This window comes from Camponotus floridanus, unplaced genomic scaffold, assembly GCF_003227725.1.
Source record: "Camponotus floridanus strain SB8 unplaced genomic scaffold, Cflo_v7.5 scaffold126, whole genome shotgun sequence".
Classification (NCBI taxonomy): domain Eukaryota; kingdom Metazoa; phylum Arthropoda; class Insecta; order Hymenoptera; family Formicidae; genus Camponotus; species Camponotus floridanus.
The window spans coordinates 26,106-50,512 of record NW_020229244.1 but is presented as its reverse complement, the minus strand read 5'-3'; the positions used below and the strand labels follow the sequence as shown (position 1 = coordinate 50,512).

At 29.9% G+C, this 24,407-nt stretch overlaps 4 protein-coding genes across 5 annotated transcripts; 2 read left to right on the top strand and 2 right to left on the bottom strand.

Annotated features, from left to right (window-relative positions):
- Positions 1-1,091: 1,091 nt before the first annotated feature.
- LOC105250513 (ribosome production factor 2 homolog) lies at positions 1,092-2,683 on the bottom strand. Its single transcript, XM_011256665.3, has 5 exons — positions 2,489-2,683; positions 2,256-2,388; positions 1,654-2,093; positions 1,434-1,578; positions 1,092-1,350 (listed from the first exon to the last, which is right to left on the bottom strand). Exons 1-5 carry the CDS (start codon positions 2,506-2,508, stop codon positions 1,135-1,137), a joined length of 954 nt encoding a protein of 317 aa, XP_011254967.1. The 5' UTR covers positions 2,509-2,683; the 3' UTR covers positions 1,092-1,134.
- Positions 2,684-4,073: 1,390 nt separating this feature from the next.
- Positions 4,074-9,723, top strand: LOC105250504 (serine/threonine-protein kinase PINK1, mitochondrial). Its single transcript, XM_011256654.3, has 7 exons — positions 4,074-4,388; positions 5,688-5,971; positions 6,076-6,614; positions 6,715-6,837; positions 7,827-8,244; positions 8,480-8,578; positions 8,656-9,723. Exons 1-7 carry the CDS (start codon positions 4,259-4,261, stop codon positions 8,899-8,901), a joined length of 1,839 nt encoding a protein of 612 aa, XP_011254956.1. The 5' UTR covers positions 4,074-4,258; the 3' UTR covers positions 8,902-9,723.
- A 3,473-nt stretch (positions 9,724-13,196) lies between these two features.
- Positions 13,197-20,643, bottom strand: LOC105250493. Of its 2 annotated transcripts, none has more exons than XM_011256636.3 (11): positions 20,559-20,643; positions 20,222-20,392; positions 19,803-20,100; positions 17,926-19,726; positions 17,000-17,260; positions 15,718-15,838; positions 15,467-15,640; positions 15,130-15,397; positions 14,905-15,057; positions 14,688-14,830; positions 13,197-13,652 (listed from the first exon to the last, which is right to left on the bottom strand). In XM_011256636.3, exons 2-11 carry the CDS (start codon positions 20,383-20,385, stop codon positions 13,445-13,447), a joined length of 3,591 nt encoding a protein of 1,196 aa, XP_011254938.1. In that variant the 5' UTR covers positions 20,386-20,392; positions 20,559-20,643; the 3' UTR covers positions 13,197-13,444. The 2 variants fall into 2 exon arrangements, with proteins under 2 accessions (XP_011254938.1, XP_011254943.1); XM_011256641.3 differs by having other exon boundaries at positions 17,926-19,723.
- Positions 20,644-21,836: 1,193 nt separating this feature from the next.
- LOC105250486 (proteasome subunit beta type-6) lies at positions 21,837-23,854 on the top strand. The gene is made up of 5 exons (XM_011256624.3): positions 21,837-22,026; positions 22,794-22,861; positions 22,931-23,062; positions 23,269-23,543; positions 23,611-23,854. Exons 1-5 carry the CDS (start codon positions 21,925-21,927, stop codon positions 23,736-23,738), a joined length of 705 nt encoding a protein of 234 aa, XP_011254926.1. The 5' UTR covers positions 21,837-21,924; the 3' UTR covers positions 23,739-23,854.
- Positions 23,855-24,407: the final 553 nt, after the last annotated feature.

Below are 24,407 nucleotides of genomic sequence, written 5' to 3'. Positions count from 1 at the left end.
CAATTCCCAGTTTCACGTGTGGACCAACAAATCAAAGGTTGGATCCAAACCGTACAGTGCCAGGCGAGCACTTGGATCAAGCAAGACAGATAAGACATATAGAACTAGCAAAAAAGGCAAAATTTCGAAGAATTGCTGTAAACAAAAGTGACCGATTCATTAGTTTAAGAAATTCTTCTAAATAAATGTGTGCTCTCTGACAATTTATATTTGTAAAGATTACTGTATTATTATTTTCAATCGAAGTCCTTATACTATACCTTCAGCTTATTGTTAGAATCATTTAAAATTGCTACGCTCCTATTTATTTTTTTGAATTACAGAGATAAATAATTATATAACTACATATCTTATATATGTGTCAAACAAAAGTTATAATTTAAATACCTTTAAGGTACAATTAATAAAGTTACATGATACAAGAAATAAAGTTTATTCCACATTATCCATTATAAATGCTTTTAATACTTCAAAGGCTATACATGTATCATAAATCTTATTAGAAAATAAAATGCTGTACTAAAGTAATATAAGTTATTTGTGTATATAAGAGAAATGTATTATTATAATAATAAATATTAATAATATCTATATATCTCTCTCTCCCTATCTATCAAATGTACATATTTTTTCATTGCATTATATTATTCTAATATTTCAATTACTTAGTAATTATTTAACTAAACTTAAATTGTAGATAACTCCTCAATAAGAGAGTAAGTACTGTTGCAAATTATATTTCAAATACTCTTTCAAAACTTAACATTTCACAATTATGTCAAGAGCAAAAAATTGAGAAATTAAAAATCTTATCGATAATCTTCTTAACTTCAGAATGACTATCAGAACCACTAAAATAAAATCCAAAAAATACAATTTTTTTCCTAAAATAATATGATAACATCAGAGTGAATGTTTACTTAAAATTATAATAAAGATAAAAAATTGCATATTAAAAATAATGTTAAAAATATTCATAAGTTTGATATAAGATTTACATTATCAATTATTATATATTATAGGACTAGTAAAGCATTACTAGTAGAAGTTGGAAGTAGCATATAAAAATAATCTACGTAATTAGAGGTTAAATAAAAATTTATTAAAATTTTCTTAACACAATATATTACACTATCAAGCAATTAATGAATTTTCAACTTTTCTAAGTTTTGTTACACTGTCATTATTGTCGTCAACTATTTTTCTTTTTTGATTCTTCTTTTCGGATAATGTTTTCTTTAAACCTTTCATTTTTCTTGTTTGAATTTTATCAATATTTTGTGTTCCAATATGTATACGACCATGTGTCGTTCCAAGCGTATCTGTAGAGATATTTTTCTTCTTCTTCATCTATAATCATAATATTGTACTTAATATTTGTCTTTTGCATTATATATATATATTATATATGTGCGTGTAATTTATAAAAATACCTTGAGTTCTTTGGGTTTCTTACAAGCTTGCTTGAATAAATCTTCAGAGGCCAACTTGTTACGTCTGCATAGTAAATCAGCACGTGGTCCTATTTCCTCAAGTTCTATTCTAGGTATCCTTGTGTTGGATTTTTTCAAAAGTATTCTATAATATAAAAATTTTTAAAAAGCATTTTTAAAATAATTGTATCATTTTATTTCAATTTTTATATCTCTCTACCTGTAACTACGCATAAGTATTTTATTTTCAACAGCTGTAAAACTTAAGACATGTTCAAGACCTTGCAATCTGATTTTTTCAACCACTTCTCTTTGAAACATATCAACAAGTAAGTTTTTAATTCTTCCGTATTCATAATTATTTTCAAAGAGTTCACCATTAAAGATCAATAAGGGTTTTATTCCAGAAGTGATCTTCTCAATTTTGAAGTCTTTTAATCCTTTGTAATTTTCTACACCAAACTCTATCATATCTAATAATGTATGCTCATACATTCGACCCATAATAAGATTGTGTGGACGCTTCTTATTATGCAAAGCCATAATGAAAAGAGGTGCTTCATACTTTACTGTAAATTTTTCAACAGGTACAATATTCTCAAATGGTAGTATGTCATTTTTCTTTTGCATCATTTGTGCATTAGGTTTCTTCAGATCATACTATAAAATATATGAATGAATAATACATTAGATAATACAAAGTATATTTATCATAGTATGTTCAGTTTCAAATTATAATTTTAAAATTTCATCAATATTTTCAAAGAATTATCTCAAGTTAAATATAATAATTATATAATCAATACAAATTACTTCACTCACCAAATCCTTCATAAAATCAATGACAATCTGTGAAGCATTTTTACCTTTGAAGCACAAAGTTTCTTTGGCATTTTCTACCAATTGAGGTTCTTTTTTTAATAGAGCTTTCTTGCCCTTATGTGTAACTGGCTTTCTATGTGAAAATATTATTCATAATTACAGTATATATACATAATACTTCTAATACACATTATTAATACACCCCAAATGTATTCAGAAAACAAATAACTTACATCCTATTTATGGCTGGCATGGTAAATTCTTTTTTTTTTTAAATTGCCTTCTTATTCAGAACGTAAATATCACGATGAAAGCAATTATTGTATCACTATTGCAAATAACCTCGGTGTTTATAATTCTCGATTACACGTGTGCAAAGGAATCTCTCTCTCCCCCACTCTTCTTTCCTCCATCCCTCCCACCCTCTCACTATCTCTCTTTCTCTCTTTCCACCTCATAGTTTTTTGTATGTATTATGTATTTTGTATGTATACAAGTTAAAAAGAGAGAGAAAAGAAGAAAAACAGGAAGAAAGAAAAAGAGAGAGAGAAAGAGAGATCAATTTTAAACCAATCAAAATGATAAAAAATGTTATTAAAAAAATATAAATAATAAAAATTAGTAATAAAAAATATAATAAATTATAATAAATTACAATATATAATATTAATAAATATTAATTAATAAATTTATAATATATTATAATAAATTTATATAATAAAAATCTTATCAAAAAATAATCAAAACAATTATAGACTAAAATAAATAGATAAAAGATTGAAATTTTTGACTAATCAGAAAAAAGAAATTTTAATTTTCTTCTGATTAATTAAATTCTAATCTGTAATCTCTCTTGTGATGTGCTAACCAATAAGCTTCTCGCTTTTATAAAATGAGCTGCTTTAACTATATAAATATAAACTGCTAGTACTAATTGATATCGCGAGATATCGAAAGTGAAGATATGTTGCGACATCAATGACCAAGTGGTAAACGTAGAAACTAATTCTTGTGAAGTGTGTCATACTTTGGTATCATACAAAAATTCCACAGTGTATCATTTACATATTTTTGAAAATTATTTTATTTAAAATGGTAATTTATTGTTTTGTGGAAGGATGTGAATCAACAAAATATAAGAAAAAAAATGATAAAAATGTTAACAAAGAAACATATTTTATGGGTAAGTATATTTGAAGATTCTGTTCTAAATCTACTGTATTTTAATTCTTATATTATTTCTTATATTATTAATAAGGAATTATAAATATTAAATCTAATTAGATTACATTACAATTAGATTTAATCTAATTTGATTAAATTTTAATTAGATTTAATATTTAATTCCTTATTAATAATCTAAGAAATAAAGTACAGTAGATTCCTATATAACACAGGAATATTTGTATAATATACTAATTAAAATATTTATAATTATAAATATTGCATCTAATTGTAAATACTTAGAAATAAAATTAAAATATGAAGCTAAGATTATTTCTCTGAAAGAGCATGATAATTTTGTAAGACATATTTGTACAAAAATCGTTCTGTTTAAGGGTCAGAAAAATAAAAAGAAATAAGTTATATAAATAAATACTCGAAAGTGTGTATTTTATTTTTCCCTTTGAGTCAAAGATTTCTACATTAAATATAATCTATGTTTGAATTCCCGCTTTTTAGTCATCGGGGCGGAGCCTAAATCTCAATATATCGAATCAATGTTGGATTCTCTTTTTGTCAAAGCTGAAGCTGTAAGTCGATTGGCTGTCGTGTGTTGACATAAGAAACATCTGGAATCGCCGCTTCTACGAGTTTGACATGTCTATGACGTGCGACGTGCGTTGTGTCACGCATCATGTCGCTTTTGTTTTGCGTTGCGCAGTTAAGGGATAAACGGCACAAAGATTGAGACCTTCGTGGCGGCTTTACCACCGGCCCTCAAGGCGTATCTGACGCACGGGCTCGTCCGCTGGGCTGTCCCGGTCCAGGAGAGCGGAGAGATGTCAATACGGACGGTGGTCCATCGTCTCGTGCAAAATGGTCGCGTCATATTGCGCTCATTACGGAATAACGAGCGCTTCTACTCAAGAGGATACGAGCATTTTGACAAGATACACGTCGCGCAGATAGGTAAATTACATACGTCGCAATCTTCTCTTATCCTGTCGTCTAAGATATATATTAATATTATTTAGACTACTTAGAATATTGTTAGAGTATTATTATTATATATATTTTTTTATTATATATATATATTTTATTATTATATATATATTTTTTACTTATATTTTTTTTACTTTAATATAAGTAAAAATATATTAATATATATTTTTTTACTTATATAAGTAAAAAAATATATATTCATGTATTTTTACTTATATTAATATATATTTTTTTACTTATATTTTTTTACTTTGGAATATTGCTATTTATACTTATAATATTATTATTATTATTATTATTATTATTATTATTATTATATATATTATTTAATACATATATATATTAGTGGACTAAATATATTTGAACTTAATATATTTAATATACTTAATCATCTTAATATATGTAGTATAATAATATACTTCAACAATATACTTCATATATACAGGGTGTCTCAGAACACTATATACAAACACTTGTGAGGAGGAAAAGACCAGTAAACTGAACAGAAAAGTCTTATACTATTTTACAATTTTCGCAATAATAACAGAAATATTAAATATTAAAATCGGATTTAAATATTAAAAAAGGAGCGCTCCTTTCATTCGTCTGTTTTTAATATTTAATATTTCTGTTATCATTACAAAAATTGTAACACGGTTGGCTTATAGCTCAAATAGATAGAAGCGTTTGTCTTCCGATTTTAATATTTAATTATTTAAATATTTTATTATTTAAATATTTCTGTTATTATTGCGAAAATCGTAAAATGGTATAAGACTTTTCTATTCAGTTTACTGCACTCTACCTCCTCACAAGCACTTGTATATAGTCCTCTGAGACACCCTATATATATATATATATATATATATATATATATATATAAAATATTATATTTATATCCTCTGAGACACCCTATATATATATATATATATATATATATATATATATATATAAAATATTATATTAAGAATATTATAATAAAATAATAATATATATATATAAAATATTACTTATAACATTTATTAAGATATATTAGTATTTTTTTCAAGACAATTTCATCAAATTTTAAATTAATCATCTTTGGGAGATGAGATGATAAGAATGAAATTGTATTGATTGTTGTACAATTTTAGAAAACAATCAGTATGGTTGGTTTGATTTTCAAATTTATATATAGAATTTGACTTGTAAATATTTTGCAAAGCACTATTAGCGGGCAAACGGTGTTATTAGATGTTTGTGATTTCATGTTGATGTTTGTAACAGGCAAGTCCCAGAACGGCGGGCTTCCTTGCCAGAATAGTGGCAATGTATGGAGCACGGGGAGACATCTCGGTTATCTAGGAGCGCATGCCCGACGCATCTTCGTCGACAATATCCTAAAGAGGGTCACCAACAGTCTCGCAGCGGATTTACGAAGGCGTGCGGCAAGCAGGCTTGTCTTTGGCGATTCCGCGCCGTTCTTTGCTCTTGTTGGAGTCTCGTTAGCGTCAGGTACTGGGATATTGACCAAGGATGACGAGCTGGAAGGGGTGTGCTGGGAAATTCGGGTATAAATTAGATATTTAAATAAGATTTAAATCGATAAACAATCTTTAATTAGACTTGTAATTTGGTTTGAAATATTATATTAGAAATATTATATGTTATGTAGGAAGCGGTTTCAAAATTGCGATGGAATGCGCCGCAGAATGACAAAAATTATGAGACTATGCCCATCAACGAGAATGTGAGTTTACGAGATTTCGCAATCGGACCTATCATTGCTAAGGGTTGCTCTGCTGCTGTATACGCGGCACGATTCGTCGATGCTACACAGGACGAAAATAACGATCTGGCAAATGTCGATGGAAAAACGAAAGAAGAAGTGACTGCGTTTCCGTTAGCTATAAAAATGATGTTCAATTATGATGCGGAATCTAACGCTTCTGCTATTCTGAGAGCCATGTATAGAGAAATGGTACCTGCTAGAAGACATTACGGAAACGATGAATTGGCTATCTGGGAGCAGAGACTGGCAGAAAATACAGTAATGTTACCATCTCATTCAAACATTGTGGCAATGTATTACGTCTTTGCTGATAGAATACCGATATTACCCGATTCTTGGGGAATGTATCCAGATGCTTTACCAACTAGAATCAATCCTAGTGGATCGGGAAGGAATATGAGTTTATTTTTAGTGATGAAAAGGTCATTATTATTGGACAGAATTTAATTATTATTGGATAGAATTGCGGTCGTAATTTTATACACTTTGCATAATATTTAACGTATCGCATATCGATTTTAGATATGATATTACGTTGAAGCAATATTTGGTGAATCAAAATGTCAATATGCGAGTATCGATACTATTGCTTGCACAGTTGCTGGAAGCGGTAGCTCATATGAATGCAAACGGCGTTGCGCATCGGTAAGATGTCGGTTACATTGTTAATCTATTACATATTGTTTACATACACAATGGCATTCAATATACAGGGCTAGGAAAAAGTCTGGATACCCCTTAATATTTCGAAAAATACGCATTTTTAAAAGAAATGTTTCATACAAAAGTTATAGGGTTTTATGTGGCGCATTACACAGCAACATTATTATGACCTCGAATAGCGTTATCAAGATTACGTGAAGGTCAGCTTCAATTTTTTTAAAAATAGAACCCCCTATTTTTCATTGCATATTCTTGTAGCTTACCTCGAGAGCTTTCCAAAACACTATAATAAATTATTTTTCCATGAAGTACTTTTCGAATTATAAGGTTTGAAATCATTTCTTAATTTTACATAAACCATAAAATATCTTGTAAAATATTCATTTTTCGATTATCTTTCCTTAATGCTTTTATGTACAAAATAATGAGAGGAATCAATTGGTAAAGAAAACATACAGTTGTTTTTAAGAAAAAATATGGAATTGTTATTTGCAAATTACATATTTTTTAGAAACAACTATGTGTTTTCTTTACACTAATTGATTCCTCTCATTATTTCGTACATAAAAATATTAAAGTAAGATAATCGAAAAATGAATATTTTACAAGATATTTTATGGTTTATGTAAAATTAAGAAATGATTTCAAGTTTCATAACTCGAAAAGTACTTCATGGAAAGATAATTTATTATAGTGTTTTGGAAAGCTCTCGAGGTAAGTTTACAAGAATATGCAATGAAAAATAGGGGGTTTCATTTAAAAAATTAAAGCTGACCTTCACATAATCTTGACAACGCTATTCGAGGTCATAATAATGTTGCTGTGTAATGCGCCACATAAAACCCTATAACTTTTGTATGAAACATTTTTTTTAAAAATCCTTATTTTTCGAAATTAAGGGGTATCCAGACTTTTTCCTAACCCTGTAGATAAGATTCGTCTTACAATTTTTTTGTGTGTTTCCAAATTAGAGATCTGAAAAGTGACAACATCCTACTCGACCTGTCGGAAGAATCTGACAATTGTCCATCTTTGGTCGTAACGGATTTTGGCTGTTGTTTGGCCGATAAGAATCACGGATTGTATCTACCTTTTAACACTCACGACATCAATAAAGGCGGCAATGTTGCATTAATGGCTCCGGAGGTGATAACAGCGGAACCTGGTCCCTTTACCAGTATAAATTACACCAAGGCTGATCTGTGGACGGCGGGTACTATTGCATATGAGATATTCGGGATGAAGAATCCGTTTTATGGCGAGAAAGGCGAGAAAGCCGCTTTGAAGAATTATAATTATACGGAGGACGCACTTCCTGCTTTACCGGACAATCTGCCGTCGATTATCAACGCCGTTATAAAGAACTCATTAGTAAAAAGTGTATACAAGGTGTGTAAAAGAGAGTATGATAGATGGTAATTTGTTCGAAAAGAAAAATCTTTTTTTAAAATTATATTTATAATTTAAATTTATAATTATATTTATAATATTTATAATTTAAAATTATATTTATGTTATTACAAGTATATCAAATATACTTAATAAATGTACTTTTATAATTATATTTATTACATTCTTTAAATTAAGAAACCACATTAAGATGTTTTTGTTTCTTAATGTGTAGCGACTCGACACTGAACTAGCGGCAACAATACTACAATTATACCTGTGGGCACCTAGCTCGTGGATAAAAAAGGAAGGATATTTGCCGTCAAGCAACGAGGTAAGCAGCGAGTTTACATAAATAACGTTCGTCAAATTGATTCAAATAATAATATTGTTACGCATGCACAATCATAGATTATGCAATGGCTTTTGTGCTTGACCACAAAAGTTCTTTGTGAAGGACGGAATGCAAATTTGACCCCATCGCACGGATCGTTCTTCGTCGATATCGATAGACATCAAGCATACAAACGAATGCTTTCCACGCGTTCTTTCGGAAGGCGTACAATGCCGGAATATCAATTGATCGCAAGCTTCCTTAGCAGGGTAACGCTCGCTAATGTTAGAAGTGCGTTAAAATGGATGCAACGAAACATATAACTGAGGATAGTAATAGTATTACATCGAAGAAAAAAAAATAATACCATCAAAGCTTCGGAAAGTTGTTTACTGTCCTCGGAGCAGTAGTTTAAAATAACATCGCGTAACTCAAATTCGGCCCCTTTTCTGAAGTTTTTTTTTTATTGTTTCTCTCTTAAAAGATTATTGCTATTGTTATTTACATATTTAATTTCCGGTATTTTATTTTTGATACTTGAAGAAACACAAAAGGGCGGAGAAGCAATTTCGAAACGTAAAAATGTAACGTAAATAACTAGTTTTGCTCTGAAATTGACGATTTTCAGAAAGCACTTTTGTCTGAGCCCTTTTGTGATTCCAATGCCTTGATTTGGAGAATAATTATAAATTGTTTTTATTTGTATGAATTTAATTTGTGTATCGTTTTACATTTATTTGGCGAGCTCTATAATTATTGAGACATATGCAAGAAAATGGACATTATAATCACAAGTGTATGTGTCAAATGTATATTTCGAATCATGAAACTGTTTGATTAGGCTGAAAATTTAAGTCGACTATGTTAGAAAAAAATATTGCGCATGATATATAATATCAATTTTGAAAATTCAAAAATATATTTTTTATTTATCTTTTCTCTATTTATTCTTGCGTTCTCTATCGAATGCGCTATTAAGAGAACTCGCGATCGTACTTAGAGTATCTCAAGGAATGAGAAGGTAGAATCGATGAAATATCAATTTCTAAATGTGTATAAAAAATTAAAAATGAGTACATATTGTTAACGAACTTACATGTACATATTCAAGTGCAAAATAAAGTTTGTAAATAGAGTCAATGTGACATGGTTTAAATTTTAAACATAGAGTATCTTACGTCTTTATATCCTCGCGCATGATGGAAGGTTTGCCACATATTTGCATTCGGTATTTCATGTCCTCAAAATTTAAATTATATGACGTAGCCAGATCTTTTAGATAAGTCAGATATTCAACATATGACAGAGCACGTTTACGAAATTTAAAAAAGGCAAGGCCTGTATCCGTCGTCGTCAATTTAATCATATCCAATATACCTGCGGACATCAACCACTTATTGCTCTGCGAAAGAGGTATGAGTGACACACCCATACGTTGGGATACAGGATCCATGCTGCAATATGCTGTGCAACAATTATTTTTGCAATTATAAACTATATATGTAAACGAGATTGAAACACATGGATGAATAATTTTGAAAATACCTGCAAACATTTCTTCCAACGGTATAATTTTTAACTCGTCGCTTCTTTTCGTTACACTATGCATAGTTGTAATGATGTTATAAATAATATTTTATAAATATTTTATATATTTAATAAATTGAACATCGCGCGCGTTTCGATGAGTATATTATCGATTGATATCGAATGGTTATATAATTTACATGAATTTATCGCTTTCAAAAAATATAACATTAATCAAAGAAACGGAATTTGTAAATAAGAATCGATAATTGTAGCTTTTTTTTAATTGGAAAATTTTTTTGGTTCTACAATTTATATTACTTGTTAAGCTGGTCGCACACACCTTCCATAAAACATAACAATAAGGTTTCGACCAATCGCGTTGCTCAGTTATTAAGGTACCTTTTCATGTGTCGCTCATCGCTCGTTTTGAACGATAAAAAAAGTCACGTGATTAGATTATCGCTAGCGACTAGCTATTGAACATGAAAAGGACTCCAGCAACGATTTATAGTGCGTTCGAAAATATGTTTGGTTGGTGTTGGGAAAAAAGATAAAGTTGGCAGTATTGAAAACTCCCAGTGCTGCGTTTCGTTTCTCCCACTGGGATCACTAGGATTTAAAAAATTTGCTACTTGAGATATTAAAAGAGGTAAATAAGTAGTTAAATATATTTTATAATAATATGTTTAATAACATCACATATATTATTATTAATACGAACGTGTGTTTTATATTAATAATGCTATAATTATAATAAAGTGACATAATTTACCTAAATGTGATTTAAATTCAATATTTGTATATCTGGTAACAACATTTTCCAGATAATCTGTTATTTTTGGTACCATTTTCCTTTCATCTCTATTGTTATTACCTCTATTTTCGAATAAAATATTTTGTAATTCTTCATTATTATCATCACTATCTGAAGAAGAACTACTCGAAGATTCAAAAATGATGTTTTCGAGTAAAATATATTGTTCCATAATAATAATTAGTGTAATTGCAACACTTTCATATATCGTACATACGGTTTAATACAATCCTAATGATCCCAGTGGGAGAAACGAAACGCAGCACTGGGAGTTTTCAATACTGCCAACTTTATCTATTGACCAACAGTGCATTCGAAAATATGTTTGAAATATGTTCGAAAATATGTTTTACTTTAAAAGTGGATTTTAATGCATTTTTTTTATACGAGTATAAAATTTATAAATACAAACATTCTACATACAGGATAAAAATAATTACATTATTATTAAATTATAAAATATTATTATATATATTTAATATTTATTACAAAATTATATACTTACTCTTTGATTATTCATTTGAGTCTTAAAATTTCAAAATTATCGCTCGTGAATGTCGCTTGTAATTGGAAAAATCCAATTACAAAATCCCGTCGCTGGTGACTACGTGACGTCATTATGTCGCTAAAATCTAGCGATAGAGCGATGTATAAAATGGCACCTTAAAAATCAATCACAGTAAAACAAGCGAAATTTTTAAAATGAGAAATATCCTTTAAGAATTTTACACTCGTTTTACTGGGGTTTGGTCCTTGTTGTTTGGTTCTTATATCTTTTTTTTACTCATATGAATGTTATCAAAAGGACTCAATTATAGATTAATTTATTATCAAGATTGTTTTATACATGATGATCCGTCATCTGGTATTGATTTTTTCATTTCAAGTAATATTGATTTTTACTGCACAGCTGGTTTTATTTTTTAATTTTATTTTATAATGATAATATAGATTATTTTCTGTAATTATTTCTTTAAAAAAATATATCTTATTTTTCAGATATGAAAACATGTAAAAACATTATATATAACTCTATTTAAATATAATAATTAAACAATTATTTAAATTGTTATTTAAAAAATAATTAAATGTTGTCTATTATATTATAATTTGTTAATATTAATTAATTATCATAATGTATGATGTACGACATAATAAATATGCATCATATGCTATGATAGATCTCTAAAATCCTTTAAAATAATGAACCACATGATTTAACAAATTTATTTTTATCATTCGAAGAAAACAATTTTGTATTTTCTAGTTACAATCGGAATTGTGAATGAATTGGAACATGTTAAATAAGAAAGGATTTAATAAATAAAATTAATTTTCTGTTAAAGAGATAACAAATATTTTTTCTCATATTTTTCGGTTATTTTCTAATATTATTGTTTTTTTCTCAACTAAAATATTTAAGGAAATTAAAAAGAAAAGAAAAAATCTAAGAAATCTTTAAAATAATTTTTCTGAAAATGTTTTCTCAAAAATATAGGCTGCGTTCCGTTTCACGCATATGTGCGCATTATTTATAGTATGCGTAACGTATACTATAGATAAATGCGCGCATATGCGTGAAACGGAACGCAGCCATAGAAAGAAATGTGTGTTCATTTATTTTTAATTTAACGTTGGTAAAAGAGAAACAATGACACAATAAAAAATACATTTTATTAAGTAAGAATAAAGTAAATGATAATTTTTATAAAAGAAAATAAATTTTTATTTAAAGAATAAAAATAAATTGCAGATAAATTATAATTTAATAGAGAGATTATTATAGAAAAAATAATTTTGATAACCTGCAATTTAAATAATTTTTTCATTAAGCAAGAATTGAACATTAGTTTATTATATATCTTACAAGTTATAAAATCGAAATATTGTTTTGATATGATTTATTTGTTCACAAATTATTTTTAAGTTGGATATGTTACATATAGAAACAAGAGGATAAGTTAATTTTAAGTAAATGCATTTTGTCAAAAATATAATTTTCGTTTAACAATATGAAAGAACATTGAAAAAATAATTTTAAGAAAATGATAAATCCTAACACTAAAAAGAAAATATATGGAATCAGGGGAAGTACATATTGGAAAAAGAAAAAATCAAAACTTATATTAAAATTAATTCATATAAGATCACTTTATTATGTAATGAAGATGGATAATTATTATATTAATAAAATAAAAAAAGAGGCCATTAAATAATAAACATTGAATAATGAAAGAATTGCACGAATAAATTATATAAAATTATTATTTAATTTTTGTTAATTATTATTATCACATGCATAAAAACGATAAATGAAGAACGAAGTTATTCAATTTTAATTATAAATAAACTTAATAGAGATGTAAATAGTGTAAAAGTTTAAGAAAGATTATTGGTAATTTTTCAGTCTTGTAACAGTACAAACGTTATTGATCTGTACATATGTGATCAAGTGACATATAAAAAAATTTTTAAAGTTTTGCAAAGTTTGATTCGTTACCGAGAGATCTCCTGTCGCCAACTTACAAATGCACGACGCTGGAATCGGTCACAAAATCAAATGCATTGTCATAGTTTAAAATTATATCCCTAAATTCTTTTAATCTGACAATAGCATGTTTATGTACTTTTACGTTCTTCCTTTTGTATCTTACTGCTGTGATCATCTTATCCAAAATGTAATGTAACCATAAGATATTTGTGTATGGTTCGAATTTATTCCAATTATTTCTACAAGACCGAAGCAAAGATAAATTAATTATTTATTTTTTTAAAGGAAAAATAACTAAGTAAAAAAACAAGAATATATATATATATATATATATATATATATATATATATATATATAGTATATACAGTGTCCCAAAAGTTCCGGAACGGCCAAATATTTCGAAAATAAAGCATTTTAGAGAAAAATGTTTCGTACAAAAGTTGTACGGCTCAAAATAAGGCACATGACGATGACCTTGACTTTAACTAGGGGTCAAATTTAGAGGTCATTTCAAGGTCAATTTGAAATTTTTAAATAGAATCCCCTATTTTTTATTATATTCTTGTAGCTTATCTTGAGAGCTTTCCGAAACACTATAATAAAGTATTTTTTCATTAAGTACTTTTCGATTTAGGAGACTTAAAATAATATCTTACTTTTATGTAAATCATAAAATATAAAATATCATCAAATAAATCAATCATAAATAAAAAATAAAATATTCATTTTTTTTATTATTTTATCTTAATACTTTTATGTACAAAATATTGAGAGTAATCAATTGGTGTAAAAAACACAAAGATGTTTTAAAAATATATATATATAATTGTTAATTGCAAATTACATATTTTACATATTTTTTTTCTTCGAAATAATTATGTGTTTTCTTTACACCAACTGATTCCTCCCATTATTTTATACATAAAAGTATTAAAGTAAGATAATCAAAAATGAATATTTTACTAGATATTTTATGGTTTATGTAAAATTAAGATATTTTAAGCTTCATAATTCGAAAAGTACTCAATGAAAAAATACTTTATTATAGTGTTTTGGAAAGCTCTCTAGAAAAGCTACAAGAATATATAATAAAAAATAGGGAGTTTCATTTCAAGTTGAAATGACCTCAAAATTTGACCCCTAGATCAAAGTCAAAGTCATCATCAATTGAGCCTACTTTTTTGTAGGAAACATTTTTTCTTAAATACTTTATTTTCGAAATATTTGGCCGTTCCGGAACTTTTGGGACACTCTGTATATAAACATAAACTTACTGAATTTTCTCGCGCATTAGACGATAAATCTCAAATTGATATTCGCCATATGCGGTAAATAAGGCCGGATCCAGTGCAAGATCGTTGTATATGCAACATCCTTGATACAACATTCTTGACAGGGTGAAATCTATAATCGACACCTTGCGAGAAAGAAAGATCATGCTATGAGAATCAATAGGATTATTATATAGAACATTTCCTGATAGAATATTACCTTTACACCGTTGCTAGGTAATTTAATTTCTCTCCCGTTGAGAGTATAGTATATGTATGGTTCTTTCGTTCTCGATATTAGTACATTACCCCAATGCAAATCTCTGTGTTCAAATTCAAGTGCTTTTTCGGCAATCGCTAATGCAAATGCAGTCTGTAAAAAAAGAACGGCGAATAACTAATGATTAATCATCGAGAAAAAGTTACAGATGTAAACTTGTCTGACTTGTAAAAACAAAGCGCGGGCTTCCTCCGCCGTTTGAAAGACAAACGCCTCCATGTCTTCTCCACCGTCACCGAGTTCGAGAGCAATGTACAATTGATTTTCTTCAAACATCGATGGACAATCATTGTCAGAGGTCTTATTGTCATCGTAAATATTCCATAGCTCTACAAGCCTCTTCGGATATTTTCCAATGATACATTTGATACTTCGTACTTCGACAAATCCGCTAGTCTTATACACAGTATTTAATCTCAGATTATCCAATTCTCTACGAATATTTAATAATATCAAGTTATGTTCGATAATCATCTGTAATTCATCATACATCTCTACTCACTTTGCAATCACAATTTCTGACAGTATCTCGTTGAATTTTTTTTGCGGCTCGCCATTGACCAACTTGTCGCCCTCTATAGGAATAATTTTTAGAACTGACTTTTTATCGAGATATTCGTAAAGAAAAACCTCTCCGTAAACGCCTTCACCAATTTTGCAGCAATATTTCAAATATCTGTAGAAATAGAACGATTAACGATATTTGTAGAAACAGCCTATGTGTAAAAAATCGCGTACTAAGAATCTACGTACGAATCTGGGAAGCAGTGGGAAAAAGATAAGTAAGATTTTTGCAAACATCTTTGCAAAACAAGATCTTTCGCAGTTGTGGAATGCCTTTTGCTAATTCGATTATTGTGCGATTTTTCGTGAACTGTAAATATAATAATATATTGTAAATATAATATAAATATTTAATTCATTTATTCAATACACTGTGTTAAAAGCCTGGACACGATCGAATATCTCAATATTTCGATAAGGAAGAGTTTTACTAGAAAGTGTTTCAGACAAAAGTTGTGTGGCTTCGAGGGGAACATAACATGGTACCATTGGTTTGACCTTAAAGAGTTATTTGAAGGTCACATGAAGGTCACCTTCAATTTCTTAAATGGGACACCCAATATGCTTTTACATATTCTTGTAGCTCATCTTGAGAGCTTTCCAAAACACTATAATTAAGTTGGTTTTCATCAAGTACTTTCCGAGTCAGGAGGCTTGAAGTCATTTCTTAATTTTACATAAACCGTAAAATATTTAGCAAAATATTCATTTTTCGATTATCTTACCTTAATACTTTTACGTACAAAGTAATGAGAGGAATAAATAATTAATTATAGCGTTTTGGAAAGCTCTCGAGACGAACTGTAAGAATATGCAATAAAAAGTAGGTGGTTCTATTTAAAAGATTGTAGGTGACCTTCGCGTGATCTTCAAGTAACTATTCAAGATCAAATTAATGACACCATCTGATGGGCCCCTTCAAGCCATGCAACTTCTGTTTGAAACATTTTCTAAAACTCTTCCTTATTGAGATATTCGACCGTGTTCATACTTTTTTAACAACTGTATAATATTTTTATACAGGGTGTCTGCTAAACATGCGGCAAAAATTCAGGGGGTGATTTATTGGGTTATTTTAAGACTTTTTTGTTATCTAATGATTTTCGAAAAAATGCTTTGTTTCGAAAATAAAAGCAATAAAAGTTTTTTGATCAATTTTTCGAAAAAATGCTTTGTTTCGAAAATAAAAGCAATAAAAGTTTTTTGACCAATTTTTTTTTTTTTCTTGTAATTTTCAATAATTTTGTTAAAAAACCTATATCGCCTGTTATCTATGGAATAAAAAATTGGTCAAAAAACTTTTATTGCTTTTATTTTCGAAACAAAGCATTTTTTCGAAAATCATCAGATAACAAAAAAGTCTTAAAATAACCCAATAAATCACCCCCTGAATTTTTGCCGCATGTTTAACAGACACTCTGTATAATAATATTTTTCGTATACATGAAATATGCGAATGAAAAATACTCACGTGACAGTTCCAAACTCGAAGACTTTTCCGATTTTATTCCAAACGCCTCGAGAAACGAGGTGTCTTTGATCTTGCATCCAGTACTCGTATTGTTAGGCACGACTCGCACCGAGATTCTCTTAGAAAGTCTAGCATGGTTTTCCGAATTAAACGTTTTATGCTTGTCATCGTCGAATGACAATACGATATCCGATGCATCGAGCTCTTTGCAGGACAAATCCGCGTCATCCTTATCTTTTTTCAAGCAGCTTTGGAAAATTCCTGCGCATAACAATTGCTACAATTTCAATAGCTGACTGTAATCAATGTTGCCTAATTACGCGAATATTGCGAAAAGCCTACCCATTTACCAAACACGCTAAATGCAAGTGCGAAGTATCTTTTTATATTTGTTCAATCTCATTTCATCATATTATGAAAATGCGCTCGAAATCTCATTAAAACACTTCCTCGTCACTTGAAAAAATAAGAGTATAAAAATACAAAATATTAAAAGATATTAAAAGATTGAAATATATTAAATAAAATAATATTAAAAGATTGAAATATATTAAATAAAATAATATTAAAAGATTGAAATATATTAAATAAAATAAAAGATTTGATAAAAAAGTGTAGTATTAAGATTGAAATATATTAAATATTAATATATGAGATTCGCGATGGTGCTCATTTATGAAATATTATCTTGGTTAGCGCTTTTTAGACAAAATTCTGTTCAATAGAGATTGCCTTCAGTTGTTTCATGCCAATAAATAATGCAAAAATGTATTGCTTATTACGAAAGTAACCAAAAATTTGTATGAAATAAGCAGAATTTCATTTCTACAAATTACAGATTTTTTTCAAAACGTAACAATTTATGCAGACTTAGCACCTTAAAACCTCGTCAAAAAAGTTAGCCGTAAAACTCGATGTAAAATTACCTTGTTTTTGCATATCCAATATATCTTTGACGCTATGTCTCCATCTTTTTCCTTTCCCGAGGCTCAATTTGTCTAAATTAGATCCATCGTTTATGCGATGTAATATTGACAAGGATCTGGCCCAATATTTGCCCGGTTTCAGAAAAACGGATTTTTCGACTCGTTTATTCTCATCATCGAGCAACTGTGTGAAATCGAGCGATTTCTTCATCGCATTCGTTGAACATTCGAAATTACATATTTCCGAAGGAATGTCGCGAATTTCATCGATTTCGCAACGAAATATCTCGCTATTTGATTCTGCTTCGTCAATCGAGCTTTTGAAGCTGCTTAATTGATTGCTGAGCCACTTGGAATATCGCGTTCTCCTTCCTGTAATTTTCAACGAATCCTGCAATCGTGCGAGAAACACGGTGTTGTTGATGTTGACGTCCTGATCTTCGCTGAAAGAGCTGCTCTTATCATTGTTAACAATTTCATCTTCCGTATTTGTATTTATTCGCTTTCGTTCCAGACCTAGATCAACGAACGAATCCGTCGTGTGTGCAATTTTATCGCATGTCGACGTATTCGTGGAATGTATCTTTTGCACTTGACATTCTATATTCTTCGACGAGTAATCGCTGAACAATGATGGATCGGTGTCTGCGATAGATGAGATATTCAAGGAACGCGCAGGTGCTTCCCTTATCACATCGCTCTTTACGTTGTACTTTTGTGTAGGCAATGTGTGAATATTTTCCTCAGAAGACAAGGAGGCTCCGATCTTTAAGGAATCTCTGGTTTGCATTTTCCAAGACGACAGCAAAACTTGCGTCGATTGTTCGTGTACGTCTACAATATCAGAATCGCACTTCGATGGCATAATCAATGAAGGAGAATTATTTCGATTGGGAAGCACAATGTCGGAAATGTCTTTCCTCACGTTTGAATATTTATATATGGGATATAGGGTATCGCGAGTATTATTGATGGGGGAGAATGATGTCGAACAGGCATGAGATTTTACATATTTGCTAATAGGAGTACTAGAAATTATGTCTCTCTCTCTTCCTGTAAATACCATGCTATCTTTCTTTATAAATTCCTGGACTTTTAATTTTTCCACCTTGACAACGCTATCTTTTATTAGCTTTTCTTCCCAGCTTTCTCTCTTTGTATTATATGGCACAAGCTTAGCACTATTGAAAGATGCAGACGAATTATAGGGAATTAAATGTGATTTATTTGACTTATTTTTTGTATCAACAGAATCATTTATACTTTTCTCAGTCCTCGATAGTCGATTTTTGACAATATCAATGTCACGCAATGCTACAAAGCATTGTTTAATCGACAAATGTTTGAATCTTTCAATGATATTGTTATATTCACTTGAGATTGGTTGAGAAATATCATTATATTCTTTAGAAATGTCTCTTTTAGCACGTGAAGTACCTGTACATTTTATGTCATGAAGTGTATCTTGCTTGGCTCCCATAATTTTCCCATGATCTACTACATATTTCTGAACAGTGCAAGCATCTAACTCAACAAAACATGGTTTAATATTCTGTTGACACTTAGAAGCATATTTGAAAGCTGCAATGGGGCTGTTAGTTTTATTCCATTCAGTTTGCGATATATTTTTGATCTTTGAAACTCTTTTATACAGATGCTTATTGTTATTATTGTATGAAGTATCATTTTTCATATCCTCTAAATTTGTATCAGAATTTTCATGAGATGTTTGTTTATTGCATGTGCGACTAGCTCTTTTAGATTGTGTTTTCTTTCGCTTGTTTCGTTGTCTCCTGCACTGCTATTTATTATATATTATTAGAAATTATCAGATTGCTTATATAAACTATTCATATTTTTTCTTGTGTTTTCCCTACCTGTATTTTATTTTTTGGTGTTGTTATTGTCTTCTTAGATGCTATTTTCTTAAAGACAACTTCTGATTTGTTTCTTTGTAGTCCTCTGCATTTACGAGGCAATTTATTGCTCCTGTGTGTTAACTTAGATATATAACTACATGATGAATTAAGTGTATCTGGACCATCACATATAAGATCAGAAGCTTTATGACTATGTGCTTTTGTAATATTTGTTGTTGAATTGTTGATATCGCTGTCACTACTGCTACCTTTCCACGAATCGTTTTGATATGTATCTGGCGGTATAGGAGGCACTCTATAAATTTGAGAATGTAAGTTGAAAATTAAGTATGTGTTTGTATTAAATCTAAGATTCAAGTTCAAACATAATAAGTATGTATATATTTAGATATATTTGATATTAAAAATTTTCTTACACTGCTCCCTTAGCAATTCTGTCAAATGTGGTTTCAAATGGATCATCACATAAAGAATCATATTTACTGATTAATATAATAGGAGACGGCAGTAAATTTGTGAAGGGCTTCTTAGCAGTTTTTCTTTCATATGTTCGAAGTGGTCGTTTACGATTTAACATCATCTTTCATCTAAAAATGAAAATATATATTATTCGATCTTGGAGGTTCTTGAATCACATTGCAAAATATATTGTGTGACTTGCAGTAAAATTCACAGATAAAAAAAATTGAAATTAGCAAAATTAATATTATTGGATTTATTGAGATTGAAAGAAGCAATAAAAGTTGTTTTTACATATTAAAATAAATGTTGATAACATCGATGTATAATTATTGTCGAATTATTTTAAAACTGATCCTAGTTCACAGTATATATAGTAGCGCAACTCTCTTAGTGCGTTCGAAAATATGTTTGGTCGGTGTTGGGAAAAAAGATAAAGTTGGCAGTATTGAAAACTCCCAGTGCTGTGTTTCGTTTCTCCCACTGGGATCATTAGGATTATATTAAACTGTATGTACACTGCGCGACAACGATTCGTTCCGTGGTCCCTCTCGCGGGGCAAGGGGAGCGTAGCCTCTAACCAATCAGCCACTGCCACGCTGCCAGCTGATTGGTCACTTCTACGCTCCCCTTGCCCCGCGAGAGAGGAGCCACGGAACGAATCGTTGTCGCGGAGTGTACGATATATGAAAGTGTTGCAATTACATTAATTATTATTATGGAACAATATATTTTACTCGAAAACATCATTTTTGAATCTTCGATTAGTTCTTCTTCAGATAGTGATGATAATAATGAAGAATTACAAAATATTTTATTCGAAAATAGAGGTAATAACAATAGAGGTGAAAAGAAAATAGTACCAAAAATAACAGATTATTTGGAAAATGTTGTTACCAGATATGCAAATATTTAATTTAAATCACATTTTAGGTAAATCATGTCACTTTATTATAATTATAGCATTATTAATATAAAACACACGTTCGTATTAATAATAATATATGTGATGTTATTAAACATATTATTATAAAATATATTTAACTACTTATTTACCTCTTTTAATATCTCAAGTAGCAAATTTTTTTAATCCTAGTGATTTCAGTGGGAGAAACGAAACGCAGCACTGGGAGTTTTCAATACTGCCAACTTTATCTTTTTTCCCAACACCAACCAAACATATTTTCGAACGCACTAAGATAGTAAGAAGTTTTGTTCGGTGTTGGGAAAAAAGATAAAGTTGGCAGTATTGAAAACTCCCAGGCCGGTATTCATAGTCCGATCTTATATTTGAGATCGTCTTAAGTTCGAGCTTGAAATGCTACGCAGCTATTTGATTGGTTGAATGAGATCTTAAGTCAACCTCCAAGCAGACTTAAGACGATCTTAAATATAAGATCGGACTATGAATACTGGCCATAAAGCTAAAGCAATATTCTGATTGGTTTTTCAGATTGGTCTTTCTGATTGGTTTACGTTTACGTTTTACATTTATGATTATGGCAATTCATGTGCGAAAGCATTTTTATCCTTTGAGAAGTTTCATGGACATGGCTATGTAGTTCAATATTACATTTTGTGAACATAGAGGCGCTTCGAATACGGGTCTCTCTAGTTCTCTGGTTCATGTCCGCTTTCTTAGGCGACGCATCAGAATAATATGCCCGTTAGAACGATGTCAGATTTTTCTCTGCAGTCACAAGCGGCTACGATTTCGGAAAATATGATGCCAGACTGGCTAAATTCGGAGCAGAGTACTGGGGTAAGTTCCCGTTTCGAGCATAATGATGATGATGATGCAGCATTATTAGGTTATGATGACACTGCAAAGTCATGATTAGGAAACAAAAATTATTATTTACGAACAATATCTTGGAGATTTATTTAAATAGATGAATATTTCATTAGACAATTAAGATATATTTATCTGCTTTTTTTTTGAAAATAAAAAAAATTTTTCTTACCGATATCCGAGAATATACTTTAAATTGCAATTTAATCTGAATTTCTTGCAGAAAGTTCTGGTTATTTATAGTTTTTAAATTTAATTCTGTATATTAATTGTTTAATAATATAAAAGTAAAGCTAAAATTATAAAAAAAAATTTTTTATTTATAGTTTTGATCCAATATTTTTTTTGTGACAACTTTTATAAAAATGTAACAATTTACTTTATGCAGTTTACACTTGTAACAGTTTACTTTTTGTAGAAGTATATTTAGAAAAAGTGTTGAAAATGTCAAAGAGATTTATAGAAAGTCATATTTAAAAAGGAGGAAATGAGTGAGAAGCAGTTAAACGTAATCAAAAAACAATTTTTATAAGTATGGTATGAAATATTACGTTTAAACTTCCTTTATTGGTTTGAGATTTGAGGTTCTATTAAAAAATTCTAATTTATGAGATTCAGATAAAGAGAATTATAGGTTTATCACATATTTCCTTATCTTGATTTATAACTTTGCGATTGAATTTTTTATGTCAATTGAATCTGACAATATTTGGTATCATCTTATGACTTATTTACAGACGTCAATCATGGCATGCGAATTTGACGGTGGTGTCGTAATTGGTGCCGATTCTCGGGGTACAACGGGGTAAATAATTATAATTATAATTTAACGAAAATTCTTATCTCTTGTAATTAATTCAAATAATTATTCTAGAGCTTATGTTTCCAACCGGTACGCCGACAAATTGACACGAGTGACGGATTATATTTACTGTTGTCGTTCCGGTTCAGCAGCGGACACTCAAGCGATCGCTGATATTGTAGCTTACCATTTGGGATTGCATCAGTAAGATATCATCAGGGGGATATCAATAAATAATTGTTAAAAATTATAAAATAACTTAATGTCGCTAGTCAAATAATCCAAGGATCGTTGAAAAAAGTGTAGTCGACCAAACTAGCCAGAAATTTTGTTTATTAATACAATGTATTAATAAATAATTGCTTTATTTTATCAATAGTTATAAGATACATAATTCGTTTTCATATCAGAATGGAGCTCGGAACACCACCCTTGGTGGAAACGGCTGCCAATGTGTTTCGCGAGATATGCTACAACTATCGGGACTCCCTCATGGCTGGAATCCTAGTGGCGGGATGGGATAAACAAAAAGGTGGTCAAGTCTACAGTATTCCCATAGGTGGTATGTGCGTAAGACAGCCAATCTCGATAGGCGGTTCCGGTTCGACATACGTGTATGGTTACGTAGACGCGCAATATAAATCCAACATGCCAAAGGATGAGTGTCTCAAGTTGGTGGAAAACAGTAAGTACATCGTGAAAGGCAAAGGAGATCCAACTCTTAGTAATAATTTGGATTTTTTATGTTTCAGCTCTCGCATTAGCTATGGCTCGCGACGGAAGCAGCGGCGGTGTCATACGGACTGGAGTGATCACAGAAAAGGGAATTGAGAGGAAAGTCATATTGGGCAATGAATTGCCACGCTTCTACGAAGGATGAAAAATCATTATCTTTGTTTGTCGTGATATATTTAACATAAAGTATATATTCGTAGAAATTAAGCGCGGGATAAATATGCTATGCATTTACTAATTAAACTTAAAGAGAAAATCATATAATTGCTTTTCTTCTTTATCCCTCAATATTTATCCTGAAATTACGAGGTATTTTTATTCTGTGATATGTTGCGAAAATGAGGTGTTTTTCAGTCAGTACAGAAAATATTGACTCAAAAACACAATTCGCTAATTGAAAAAGACTTACAAGTCAACAAAATTAATCAAAGGCTTAGAGGATCAGAGCAATGGTGAAAGTATGCTATAATAAATTACACTGAAGTATATGTATTTTACATTACATTTAAATATGACAAACGCTGCGTTTTGATCCCGTTCGGATCCTTATCAATGTTTAATAACAATAATGGAAGTAAAAATCTAAGCATGTAAAATAAGTTTCGGGAACAAAGAATAAAGTAAACAAATAGCGCATTACAATGTCATAAAAGACTTAGAAGTGATTGGAAAAATCATCAATCCCGCTGGTATCAGTATTGTAAGCCGCGACAATTTTGGTCACGAGACCTCTTAGATTATTTTTGTATAGGATTTGGAGTGCTGGAATTGTTGCCGATCCCCAAATATATATTCGTACCGCCAATGCTAAATT

Bases quoted from the DNA above. Each gene is read 5' to 3' on its own strand.
- LOC105250486 (XM_011256624.3), top strand. From the start codon at position 21,925: ATGCCCGTTAGAACGATGTCAGATTTTTCTCTGCAGTCACAAGCGGCT. The intron at 22,862-22,930 runs GTAAATAATTAT...TAATTATTCTAG, and splicing joins GATTCTCGGGGTACAACGGG to AGCTTATGTTTCCAACCGGT. The intron at 23,063-23,268 runs GTAAGATATCAT...TTTTCATATCAG, and splicing joins TACCATTTGGGATTGCATCA to AATGGAGCTCGGAACACCAC.
- LOC105250493 (XM_011256636.3), bottom strand. From the start codon at position 20,385: ATGATGTTAAATCGTAAACGACCACTTCGAACATATGAAAGAAAAACT. The intron at 20,101-20,221 runs GTAAGAAAATTT...TCAAATTTATAG, and splicing joins AGAATTGCTAAGGGAGCAGT to AGTGCCTCCTATACCGCCAG. The intron at 15,058-15,129 runs GTCAGACAAGTT...CTTTTTTTACAG, and splicing joins CCCGCGCTTTGTTTTTACAA to ACTGCATTTGCATTAGCGAT.
- LOC105250504 (XM_011256654.3), top strand. From the start codon at position 4,259: ATGTCAATACGGACGGTGGTCCATCGTCTCGTGCAAAATGGTCGCGTC. The intron at 4,389-5,687 runs GTAAATTACATA...TGTTTGTAACAG, and splicing joins GATACACGTCGCGCAGATAG to GCAAGTCCCAGAACGGCGGG. The intron at 8,579-8,655 runs GTAAGCAGCGAG...GCACAATCATAG, and splicing joins ATTTGCCGTCAAGCAACGAG to ATTATGCAATGGCTTTTGTG.
- LOC105250513 (XM_011256665.3), bottom strand. From the start codon at position 2,508: ATGCCAGCCATAAATAGGAT. The intron at 2,389-2,488 runs GTAAGTTATTTG...ATTTTCACATAG, and splicing joins ATGCCAGCCATAAATAGGAT to AAAGCCAGTTACACATAAGG. The intron at 1,579-1,653 runs GTAGAGAGATAT...TTTATATTATAG, and splicing joins ATACTTATGCGTAGTTACAG to AATACTTTTGAAAAAATCCA.